The 14,071-nt window shown below is 38.1% G+C and overlaps 1 protein-coding gene across 2 annotated transcripts; it reads right to left on the reverse strand.

The window, feature by feature from the left end:
* Window positions 1–280: 280 nt before the first annotated feature.
* Window positions 281–4,314, reverse strand: LOC136258013 (uncharacterized). 2 transcript variants are annotated; one of them, XM_066051310.1, is made up of 2 exons: window positions 648–4,314; window positions 281–377 (listed from the first exon to the last, which is right to left on the reverse strand). In XM_066051310.1, exon 1 carries the CDS (start codon window positions 4,044–4,046, stop codon window positions 2,418–2,420), a length of 1,629 nt encoding a protein of 542 aa, XP_065907382.1. In that variant the 5' UTR covers window positions 4,047–4,314; the 3' UTR covers window positions 281–377; window positions 648–2,417. Both variants share the same exon structure in this region, with proteins under 2 accessions (XP_065907382.1, XP_065907384.1).
* Between the last annotated feature and the right edge of the window lie 9,757 nt (window positions 4,315–14,071).

Here is a 14,071-nt window from a genome sequence, read left to right on the forward strand (position 1 = left end):
AATGTATTGGTTATGCATGCAGGTAATATGTGTAATATGGATCTGGTAGTGTGAGAAATACGGATAATATGGGGGTAAATAATAGTTATACGGATGCACTATCGGGTCTATGAAATTTATATACCCATGCAAAGGTCTGAATCTGTAGCGCATGATCAAAGCGAAGGAGCTATTACATGCTATAAGGGCCTAAGGGTTTATAAGTTTTATAGACTACCATATTATATATAAATAACTGCTTTAGACTGTATTTTACATTACACTCAGATTACTTCCTTGTCAATGAATGGCTGTTTCTGCTGTAGATGGTCGAAAGTGGCTGGTTTTCTGCTGGCAAATGGCGACCCATTACACTTCGTTTTCAGCTATGCTCCACCCTTAACACAGCAATACAAATGAAGAACAGTATGAGAAGCATTTCTGCAATCAATTTAGTTGAAATGGAAAATAAACGTGATAAGTATGCTAGCTTTCAGAGCAGGGGCTAAAAATGGGGCTAGTTGTGGCCAAAAAGCTACTTGTAAATGACTGGATAATGTTGTCACTAAGGAAATGACAGAATTTAAAATTTCAAGGCAGTCTCAAATAAATTTTTAGCAAATATCACAATAATTTAATTATGTCCCAAATACCTGTTTAATGCCCACCTTGTGGTCATCTGAATTTGTCGTGTCGGGGTGATACGGTTCGCTCCTGGTAGCAACTGCTCGTGATTGATCGACCACACACGGATCCCACTACTAACATCCTAACTTGCCTTCAAAATGCATGCGACAGTACACGTGATACAGCATTACATAATACATTACAAACAATAACAATTAGTCAATTCTCGACATCCTCCGGGGCCAGGCGAAGTACATTTGCCCACTCAGAGATTCTCTCCAGTGCCCTTGTTGCAGCTCTTCTAGATGGTCTGCCGGTTGAAGGCATCTCAGCTGTTGCTTCTTGAGTAGTTTCATCACAATCAGATCTTGACTGAGGAATTCGAAATTGTTCAGCATCACTACTTGAAATCTCCAACGGATATAATTTCACAATGGGTCTAGTTGTCTTGTAATTACTCATTCTAATGTGAGCAGCTCGAACAAGGCCATCGTTCCCTTCAATGAAGTCTTCCACAACTGCGAGCCTCCAGTGAAGCCTGGATTTGTCATCATGCACAATTACTATGTCTCCCTTCTTGATAACTCTTTCATTACTTCCTGATGCCTTGTGAAATTCTCGCAATGAAGTTAGATATTCACACTTCCATCTTTGCCAGAACTGTTGAATCAGCCTTGTTTGTCTGTTAACTGATCGTCTGAGTGTAGTATCATTCACTGTAAAGTCAGGATCATTCAAGTCAACTGGGTCATCAAGTGGACATGGAAATGGCCGTATCCTTCTACCATAAAGCAGATGGGATGGATAGTGAACAGGTGTAGTAAAGGTATTGTCGACACGTTCAATGAATCCACGACGTTCTTGCTCTTGAATGATGTTGTGATACAGATTGAGCAATTCAGGAGTTAGCATCAGTTTGGTGAGAAGAGTCTTAGTTCTACGCTGACAGATGTTGAAGTTTGATGGCAAATAAGGTTTGTCATCCTTCCATGGGAACTTAGCACAGTATGTACCATTTGGTAATTGGGAAATGCTAGAAGCTTGGTACGTAATGAGGAATGAAGAACTGGATTGTTGAGGACATGTTCCAATGGCTTCTACTGACCACAGTTGTTCTAAGTTGGGTTCCTGGTTGTGATCTGTGATGGTCGTCAGCTGTAACAATATTAAAGTTGATAATTGAGTGGCAACTTGTGGCATTGGGCCAGAGAGTAGGTATCCCAGTTTAGACTGCTGGGCAGTGGGACCATCTCCTCGGATAATCCAATCTTGTACAAATGACCAGTAATGATCAGTGCCAATGAGGATAGAAATGGTGAATTCTTTATTGATAGTAATAGGAGTCGCAAGTTTCAAACCTTTCAAATGTGGTAAAGTGTTCAGAGCTAGATGATAAGAGTTGGAAATAGGTGTAGCAATTGTCGGTACAATTAAAACTGAAATTGGTATCAGTTCACCCACTAGTGTTTCTACCTGGACAGTGGCAGCATCAAGAGTTTGAAGGGATTGTGATTCTGCTCCAAAGGATGATAAAGCTACTTGCGTACTAGAGGTTGGCTTGACTTGTAGTTCAGTGGCTAATTGTATGGACATAAAAGAGCGCTGGGCTCCCTCATCAAATAGAATATTGGCATTCATTCTCATGTGACCATTAACAACTGGGGCTACAGCAGTCTTCAACAAACATATAGGGGAAACCTTTGGAGTGTTATGTGAAGCCGGAATTACAAATGATGATACTGGAGTAGCACTAGGTACAGACATAGCAGGTTGAAGTTGTGTGGTTGTTAGCTGTGTACTCTGAGGATTGCTCATTGGTACAGTAGTAGTATGATCTTGACCTCCATTGCACAGACTTGTGTGGTGTTTGCGTTTACAATGTCTAGACGTCTCTGCTGGTCAGTTATGACAGTACATTGGTGTGTGGCATGAGGCCCTTTACAGAAAATACATGATGGCGGCCCTTTATCTTGTTTTTTGTGAATATGATTGGGTTTAGAGCCAATTAGGAATGCAGCTGTAGATTGGGATGAACCCAAAGGTGAATTGTGGGTCCCACACTCTAATATCCGAACCTCTTTAAGGACAGCTGACATTAACTGAGGTAATGACCATTCTGGGGTGGTCTTCGATCTAGCTATGTTCAATTTGACCTCTTTAGGAAGCTTTTCACGAATAACAGTGACTAGTAGGTCTCCATATGTCTCTCCAGATTTCCCAAGGGAAGATAAGCCACGAGTATGACTTTCCACAGTGTCGTGAAAGTTGCATAAACTGTACAGTGAGTTTGTGGACCTCGGCAGTTCCAACAGAGCTCGCATGTGTGTATCAATTAACTGTTCAGTTTGGCCAAAACGTTCTTGTAGAATAGCCACTGCATGTAGGTAATTGTGATCACTGAGAGGAAACCCTGCAATAACCTTAGCTGCATCCCCTTGCAGTTGGGCCTTCAAATAATTGAATTTCTGCACACCACTTAGATTGGGATTGGAGTGGATGGCAGCTCGGAAGGAATCCCAAAAAGTTAGCCATTCTAAGGGGTGTCCAGAAAACATCGGTAGAGTTAACTTAGGTAACCTGCTCGCAGCAAACTGCGGAGTATGATTGGGAACTTCTGGTGCGGTAGTAATAGGTGTTATCATCAGGGGTTCAATACTTCTAGTACTCACTATGGGGAGTCTGCTGGAGGGTTGACTAGTGTCCAGGTTGAGATGAGACAATGTCGGTAAAGCTGACGGTATAGAATATAAGGGAGCTAGTGGATGGGGGCTAACTGCTTCAGTGCTTCTTGGAAGTAATGGAGGAGGCCCCAAACTGTGGACATAGCTCACTGATGGGTAAGAAATTGATGAAACAGAAACTGAGGTTGAATTGAGCATTGAAAATGTAAGTGTTGAAGAGATGTTACTGGTTGGAGGGCTACCACACACTTTTGGTAATTCAATATCAACATTTGAAACTGATTGGTTATCAACACTTGTGACTGAAGATTCATTAACAACATTACTGTCATGCATACTTGTTGATTGGGAGCTAGCTACACTACTCACAATGTCCTGGTGTGATTCCTGGGTTGCATCATTGTTATCTTCAATTGTCTCTTGTTGGGATGATGGTGTAGCAGGACGAGGCTGCTTTGAAAAAAGCTCCACTTGCTTCTTCAGCTTATTGATGTTCTCAATAATAAGATCTTGCCCCTCCTCAGAGTCCATGATTGCCTCTTCTAGCTCGCCTGGATCCTGAATCAGTTCTGCGATCTGTTCATCCAGCTTGGTAATCTGTTCATGCTTCTTTTCTAGTTGCGAGACGGCAGTGGTAAGGTAGGTAAGGGCTAGTTCATCGATCTCCTTGTCGAGGGTTTCATCTACCTTGTTGAGGATTCGCGTGACGTGCGAACGATACGCTCTACGAGAAGTCTGTAGGCGAGTCAGCTGCTCCATCGCTGGTAGTGCACTGAAAAAAAATGCAACGGCAAACAACTGTTTATGTTCCGTTGGTGCTTGCCTCTCCGGGTACCGTTCAGAGTAGAATCTACAGCTTGCCACGGTACCACAGCGTTTACGCCTGGGGTTGCGAAGTTTCAGCGGCTACAAGGTGAAAATCCTGGTCACAGCACCAAAATGTCGTGTCGGGGTGATACGGTTCGCTCCTGGTAGCAACTGCTCGTGATTGATCGACCACGCACGGATCCCACTACTAACATCCTAACTTGCCTTCAAAACGCATGCGACAGTACACGTGATACAGCATTACATAATACATTACAAACAATAACAGTTAGTCAATTCTCGACAGAATTTTCAAATGGCACTTGTCCTCTTTGCCGCTGGTCCCTTCAATGTACTAGAGGAATTTGACTAAAAGTACCACAAGATCCACTCTTGAGATAGTCATTTTCAAAACTTTTCTGGTCTACACTTTGAATTGCCTTAAAATCCAAGTAGTTTTAAGTTTCTTTCTTACAGTCCACTATAAAATTTTAAAAAATTCTAATAAAACAAGGCTTGCATGTACACAATTCTTATTCTTAAATTTTAGTCCCTCCAGCTTGCTTTTTATTAAAATACTTCCAGATCTCAATCATTTCTCTAAAATTGCTTCCAAATTCAACGTTGCCACACTCACCTATGTTTCAAAAATTCCCTCCTCAAGACCCCACTACAGTCCCTACAGTTCTCCTCTTTACTTGCACTTTGTCACACAAGCCCTCTCTTTCTTTACTTTAACTGTTTGGGCAATCATGGCAATACCACTCCCCTGGTCTCAGATTAGCTACAGCTGGCTAGTTGTAAAAATAGTAAAAATAGTTTTTAGCCACTGTAGCGAGGGAATCTGCATTACACTATCATGAATCAACACCTTCAGTACTTTTGTTGTAAAGCCTTAATAAATGAACTTGGTTCCATTTGGGGTTGAAGGCAATAGGACAAATACATGTGAAGTTATGATCAGTCAAACAAAGGAATATAAGACCTTTTTTACAGATTTTATCACATACACACTTTATGTACTCATGAGGTGTACCTTGATGATACACATGTGATACATTTTCATGTACTCATGAGGTACATCTTAATGACACCAAGAGTCTAAAATAGAGACGAAAGTGTCTAATACAGCATTTGTCCATCAATAATGGGTCTATTAAGTTAAAAGTATTTATTGTTCCTGTATGACCACATCCTTGTTAAGAAGGGAGGAGGGTTTACAAGGCTTCTGTCAAAACTCACTAGGCTTCTTTGAAATGAATATAGATAAAATGTGGTCATACAGGACAGAGTAGACATTCTCTTTTCTTTCATGGACTTTTGATGAATACACATGTGATACACACTTGATTTGTACCTTAATGATACACATGTGATACACACTTCGTATACCCATGATGTGCACCTTAATGATACACCTATGATGCACTCATGATGTGCACCTTAATGATATACATGTGATGCACACTTCATATGCTCATGATATGTGCACCGTAATGATACACCTATGATGTACTCACGATGTGCACCTTAATGATACACATGTGATACATACTTCATGGCCTCATGATGTGCACCTTAATGATACACATATGACACACACTTCATGTGCTCATGATGTGCACCTTAATGATACACATGTGATACACACTTCATGTACTCATGATGTGCACATGTGATACACACATCATGTACTCATGATGTGCACCTTAATGATGCACTTGTGATACACACTTCATGTACTCATGATGTGCACCTTAATGATGATACACCTATGATGTACTCATGATGTGCACCTTACTGATACACATGTGATACACATTTCATGTGCTCATGATGTGCACCTTAATGATACACCTATGATGTATTCATGATGTGCACCTTAATGATATACATATGATATATACACACTTCATGTGCTCGCGATGTGCACCATAATGATACACATATGATACATACTTTATGTACTCATGATGTGCACCTTAATAATACACATGTGATACACACTTCATGTACTCATGATGTGTACATGTGCTACATACTTCATGTACTCGTGATGTACACCTTAATGATGCACATGTGATACACACTTCATGTGCTCATGATGTGCACCTTAATGATACACCTATGAAGTACTCATGATGTGTACCTTAATGATACACATGTGATACATACTTCATGGCCTCATGATGTGCACCTTAATGATACACATGTGATGTACTCATGAGCTTAATGCTACAGATATTATGTGATACACACTTCATGTACTCATGAGGTATGCTGTAATGACACCAAGAGTCTACAATTGAGTAGAAAGTGTCTAATACAGCATTTGTCCATCAATAATTAGAAGTGTTGATTGTTCCTGTATGACCACATTTTATTTATGCTCTTTTCAAAGAAGCTTTGTTATGAAGGGAGGAAGGGTTTAAAGGGCTTCTGTCAAAACTCACTAGGCTTCTTTGAAATGAATAAGATAAAATGTGGTCATACAGGACAGAGTAGACATTCTCTTTTCTTTCATGGACTTTTGATGAATACACATGTGATACACACTTGATTTGTACCTTAATGATACACATGTGATACACACTTCATATACCCATGATGTGCACCTTAATGATACACCTATGATGTACTTACGATGTGCACCTTAATGATGCACATATGATACACACTTCATGTGCTCATGATGTGCACCTTAATGATGCACCTATGATGTACCCATGATGTGCAGCTTAATGATACATGTATGATGTACTCATAATGTGCACCTTAATGGTGCACTTGTGATACACACTTCATGTACTCATGATGTGCACCTTAATGATACACCTATGATGTACAAATGATGTGCAGCTTAATGATACATCTATGATGTACTCATAATGTGCACCTTAATGATGCACTTGTGATACACACTTCATGTACTCATGATGTGCACCTTAATGATACACCTATGATGTACCCATGATGTGCAGCTTAGTGATACATCTATGATGTACTCATAATGTGCACCTTAATGATGCACTTGTGATACACACTTCATGTACTCATGATGTGCACCTTAATGATACACTTGTGATACACACTTCATATACTCATGATGTGCACTTTAATGATACACTTGTGATACACACTTCATGTACTCATGATGTGCACTTTAATGATACACTTGTGATACACACTTCATGTACTCATTTTATGCACTTTAATGATACACTTGTGATACACACTTCATGTACTCATGATGTGCGCCTTACTGATACACTTGTGATACACACTTCATGTACTCATGATGTGCACCTTAATGATACACCTATGATGTACAAATGATGTGCAGCTTAATGATACATCTATGATGTACTCATAATGTGCACCTTAATGATGCACTTGTGATACACACTTCATGTACTCATGATGTGCACCTTAATGATACACCTATGATGTACAAATGATGTGCAGCTTAATGATACATCTATGATGTACTCATAATGTGCACCTTAATGATGCACTTGTGATACACACTTCATGTACTCATGATGTGCACCTTAATGATACACTTGTGATACACACTTCATGTACTCATGATGTGTACCTTAATGATACACTTGTGATACACACTTCATGTACTCATGATGTGCACCTTAATGATACACTTGTGATACACACTTCATGTACTCATGATGTGCACTTTAATGATACACTTGTGATACACACTTCATGTACTCATGATGTGCACTTTAATAATACGCATGTGATACACACTTCATGTACTCATGATGTGCACCTTACTGATACACTTGTGATACACACATCATGTACTCATGATGTGCACCTTAATGATACACATGTGATACACACATCATGTACTCATGATGTGCACCTTAATGATACACTTGTGATACACACTTCATGTACTCATGATGTGCACCTTAATGATACACTTGTGATACACATTTCATGTGCTCATGATGTGCACTTTAATGATACACTTGTGATACACACTTCATGTACTCATGATGTGCACCTTAATGATACACTTGTGATACACACTTCATGTACTCATGATGTGCACCTTACTGATACACATGTGATACACATTTCATGTGCTCATGATGTGCACCTTAATAATACACATGTGATACACACTTCATGTACTCATGATGTGCACCTTAATGATACACCTATGATGTACTCATGATGTGCACCTTACTGATACACATGTGATACACATTTCATGTGCTCATGATGTGCACCTTAATAATACACATGTGATACACACTTCATGTACTCACGATGTGCACCTTAATGATACACTTGTGATACACACTTCATGTGCTCATGATGTGCACTTTAATGATACACCTATGATGTACTCATGATGTGCACCTTAATGATACCCATGTGATACACACTTCATGTACTCATGAGGTATACCTTACTGATACACATGTGATGTACTCATGAAATGTGCTTTAATCATTATACATGAATGGATTTATAAAAAGTAACCACTAACTAGTGTAAGAAATAATTTAAAAAATTATAACATGGGCCGGAATACTGAGAGATTGCTGAAAAAGTAAAGAAACAGGAGTCAAACAAGCCAGTATGTTAAACACTCAGAGATCTCTATTTGAATTCAATTAAACATTTATACATTATCAGTACTTATCTCACCTGATTTAAGGAGAAACTACTATTTTTCATTAGTTTCTACCATATATATATAGCTATATACATTGAGTCCAAAATTAATAGAGATCTCCGTGTGTTTACATGCTGGTTTCTTTGACCCTTGTTTCTTTACTTTATTTAGCAATCTCTATTCTTATGTTTTAAAATTATTACACTAGTAAGTATGCATGTGGTGCAACCTACATGTATGAGATACAAACCATACATCATGTCACTGACTTATAAGGTACACAATACATATAGAGGACAAGTTTAGTACTAATGTTTGCATGTCAAATCAAATTTTTGCATGCATGACTTTACATATTTCAGTAAAACAAACTTGCTGTTCTTCACAACTACTATACACCGATTTTCATGTCCGTTATCCTGCTGATCGAAACACATGTGTGTAGCACAAACATTTTGAATGTGCGCACTAACAGCAGCTGCTAAATCTCAGCTGCTAAATCACAGACATTGTGTCACATGTGCATGCATGAATTTGAACAGGACAACGAACTTCAAAACTGGTGTACTGGCAGGGCAGTTTACATTAATTTTATAGACTTGTACTATATTCATGGTCATTACTGTAGTGCATTCATTGTTTTATCTCCTAGCAACTTAAGTAAGGTCAATTATTGTTAGTAATCAACCAAATTAGCACACTACAACCCATAGGGTTCCATTTTGATTTGACAACAGTAATCTGTCATACCAAAATGCCATTATCCTAACAAATCCTGGATGACTGCCCATTAGCTACAATCATCTCTGAAGAAATGTACATAAACTCATAGGTATTTAAAATATATGAGAATGCAAAATAAATGTGTACAATGAAATACACACCACAAGCATGTACACGGCATTAGGTACATACTACATGTAATGTTGAAGTACATGTACATGTGCCGTAACTTTTGTATTAAAGAGAGACACTACTAAGTTTGCTTCACACACAAAGTGTTAGTGATGGTTGTTTTCTGCTTCCACAGTTTTTGGTTTAGATGTGTTTGTGGTTGCTATACAGTGCTTACATAAAACTGTCTTTAGGAGTGGTTCTGATCTATCAGTTAATTTAGATATGTTTGAGAAAATTGCAATCTCTACAATTTTGTAACTATTTTTTTAAATTTTTGTCCTACAACTTTGCAATCTGCTATGTAATACATCAAAAATATGGTCAGAGTATATGTGACTGGGCCTGCGAAAATAGGGCATGTGGGCACATGATTTTTGCCTACTTTTTCAAAGTTCCATCACTCATACCTTTTTGTACCATTATGCTATGGCAATGTAATTTTCAGCTCTTAATCAGGCTTTAATTGGCTTTATGATGCAATTTACAGAATGTAAATACTCTGTTCCAATACTGAGATATGACCTTTAGTGTGACGGAGTGTAGTTTGTGCCCACATGCCCTGTTTTCACAGGCCCGGTCACATATTTTCTTCAAATAAAATCATACTAACTGGCTCAGTGGCCACTGATCTGTACTTACCATTAGGTTGAATAAAAGCAACCTACCTAGGGCTTCAGTAAAGGGGCCCAGAATCATAAGTTCATAAGTTAGAAATACTACAAAGCCAATTGTCTTTCTACACAGCTACATATAGCTACTGTGTGTTATGACAACCAATTGTAAGTATTTGCAGACCACAGTAATACAGCTATGAATAGTTTTCATACAGCACTGACAGTGTAGCTGCGGTAATATGGACGGTCTTCTACCAAGCAATGTCTCTGTATGAAGTAATAAGCAATAAGCATTGCATGGTTGCTCATGGCCCCCCTAAATCTTGTTCACCTAGGGCTCCAAGGATAAGATACAAGACCAGCCCAATATCTTTATCATATTACCATTAGTACCAGTATATCCCAGATTACTCATATTAGTAGCATTACCAATGTCACCATGCAGTATTACACATGTTGCCAGGATTTTACCTATATTACCCATATCATCATTATTACCCGTATTACCAGTATGCATGGGTTCACCAGCCATAATTACAATGCAAAAAGTTAACAAACAAGTATAAGGAAAACATTAGTTGGATTAGGGATCAAAAAAGTTGTGAAACAAATGAATCACAAAAAGTTGTGAAACAAGAGAGGTTGCCTATACCTGCAGACATACTAGTGGACATTAATCCCTGATTCTATCATGGTTATAATAGACTGAATTAGGGATTAAATGTCCACTAGTATATATCTCTGCAGGTATAAGTGTAATTGTATGGTTTGGTTTGTTCACTTTGGATTGAGCAGCAGTTTTCAGATAGGTCTCACTGGCATCCTGAATAGAAGCTAATCGTATTACTTGAGATAAAGGCCCATGTAAGTCTAGAAGTTTCTTTGACACTCATTTGAACTAGTGATGAAGAGTCATGAGATACAGCAATAAACACACTTGATGACAACTACATAATTCAATTTTTTCAATATTTTTGTATAGTAGAATGTCTTGATGTGAATTTTGAAGAGAATAATTTATTCTGAAATTACAAACCCTTCAAAAATAACCCACTATATGGTATACTGGTAATCCTAGCATCACTGTACAAGTAGAAGGAAAAATTAAAATAGAAGTAGTGAAACAAGCGAACATATAGTGAGGTTGCCTACGGTCTAGATTTGCTTTAGCTTATGGAAATAAGGAATGATTCATCATTTTACAAAACAGCATTGTGTGTCAGGAATCCCAGGAGGTTCAGTCAGCACATGAAAGTCCAAATATAAAGTAATATGCATCAAAAGCAAAATGTTGGATAGTTTGAACCCAATGGAACTCCAGTGGTATGATGTTCAAGGGATAATTAATGAATAGATAGCAAACTTCTAACTAACTGTTTCCAAAAAGTGTTACTAGATGATGTTGTGTCTCTGTTTGTACTAGTGTCCCAGTTCTAGACTCACTACTTTTCTTTATTTACATAAACAATTTGCCAGATGTTGTTAAACATAGTACTATGCGACTATTGGCAAATGGTTGTATTATTTCCAGACAAATGTGAACAAGACTCTTACCTATTCCAAGAAGATGTAAATGCAATTGCCAAATAGGCCTCCATGTGGCTCATGAAATTTATTGTATCTAAAAGTTGTTTTCTACAATGTACTGAAGCTAAACTGTACCAAGTGGATACAACATACCATGTACCCACTAATATCTGCAGACCACTGCAAGTACTTAGGGGTTACTCTACAATCAATCTTATCTTAAATTGGATAAGCACATCAGAGAGAAAGTGATAAATGCCAATTCTACTTTAGATTTGATACATAAGAATATTAAAGTTTCTTCAACTCACGTAAGCAAAGTTGCCTAAAAAGCTCTGGTGAGAGCCAAATTAGAGTACGCATCTACTGTGAAGTCACCATGGCAAATGGCAAAATTATCTTATCAATGATTTTGAAAACGTTCAGCGTCACTCAGCTCATTATGTATGCAATGACTATGACTATACCTCTGGTGTAAGTGAAATGATTGATGCCCTAAAATGGGAAACCTTAGAAGACCAATGTGTAAAAGCCAGTTTACTTATGTTCTATTAAATCTTTCACAAACTTGGCAAGAATCCCATTTAACCAGTATGTTCAACTATCTACTGTAACCACTACACAGCACAGTAAGTTTTACAAGTTGATACCAATGTCTAGTAGAAAACATTCTACCAAGCATTCAGTTTTATCTAGAACTATCCCTGTGTAGGATCAGTTTCTTGAAGAAATAGTTCAACTGACTCCTTTAAATGTATACTAGATAACTTTAAATCATTATCGTAATTGAGCAAATTTTCTCTTTCTGTGCACAGTCTTTGGTGAGCGAATAATAATAATGGTTCATAATATACCATCGGAAAGACGAGGTCAGCCATTCTTACTAGGTGCGGATGAACTGGATGAACAAGTGAAGTGCTATGCCAGGGATGTCAGCTGGAAAGAAAGATGCATAGACACTTATTGCTTGTGCAGAAGCCATGGTCAAAAGTGTTGCATGGTGCACGTGGACTGATTGATCTCTCAGAGAGCTGGTCCAAGTCTCTCCTTGGGTGTATACGTATTGGGTATGTTAAACAAAAGTCAACTCATTAAATTCTCAGAGCTAGAGCCTGTCATTTCAAGGAACTTAAAACAGCAATACTATCTTGACAGAAGGACTGCAGTACAGATAGCACATCCTTTGAATACTGCCTTGGGACAGTAACTCAGCATACTGATATGGCACACAATTAGATTTACATTTTCTGCAGTACATGTTCTATGTACCATGTGGGTTCCACTCATCACTGTCACAAAAGTCTGTATGATTAGTATATAGTTTCTGGATAATCTATTATTATCTTAATAAATATGATAGCCTCATACTACATCATTAATTGAAAACGCTATCCAACTCAATACCATCATGAATCCTGGAGGTCACTCACAGTGGTAGCATATGACAGCAAACACAATCACTTGATGGTGATCCATCGTATCAAGTGCCATTGGGGTTTAGGCATTCCAGTATCCGAGCTTTGTAACAGGAAAAATTTTCTGTAGATTCCCCAATAGCACTCTGGCACAAAATAACAAAGTGCATTTAACCTGTGATTGCGACCTGAAACATTGTATAGGGTTTCTGATCATTGTGAAAACCATAGGTCTTGTGTGTGCAAGCTCATTACTTTCTTTGTGTCGTATTAAACACTTTTACAGTTTTGTAGTGTATGTAGATAGAAGACTACAAAAAATGTGCAGTCAGACTGAAGTACTGACTAATGATCAATTCAAGTGGGTAGTTGTTTTGTTCAGGCTGGCAATTTTCATTCAGGTAGGTAGTTGCTCTTTACAGGCTGGCAATTTTCAAGTACACCCACATTACTTATATTGCGCACCTGCATTACCGATATTACCTGTATTACCCATATTACCGATATTACCTGACAGTGTATTACCGATATTACCAGTATTACCCACATTACCCATATTACCCGTATTAGTCATATTACCTGTATTACCCATATTACCCGTATTACCCATATTACCAGTATTACTCATATTACCCATATTACCAGTATTACCCATATTACCCGTATTACCCATATTACCAGTATTACCCATATTACCCGTATTACCCATATTACCAGTATTACCCATATTACCCGTATTACCCATATTACCAGTATTACCCACATTACCCGTATTACTCATATTACCTGTATTACCCATATTACCCATATTACCCGTATTACCCATATTACCAGTATTACTCATATTACCCATATTACCAGTATTACCCATAT

Source organism: Dysidea avara, chromosome 6 (genome assembly GCF_963678975.1).
Source record: "Dysidea avara chromosome 6, odDysAvar1.4, whole genome shotgun sequence".
Classification (NCBI taxonomy): domain Eukaryota; kingdom Metazoa; phylum Porifera; class Demospongiae; order Dictyoceratida; family Dysideidae; genus Dysidea; species Dysidea avara.

What these genes read in the sequence shown, in the direction of transcription:
- LOC136258013 (XM_066051310.1), bottom strand. Translation starts at nt 4,046, where the DNA reads ATGGAGCAGCTGACTCGCCTACAGACTTCTCGTAGAGCGTATCGTTCG.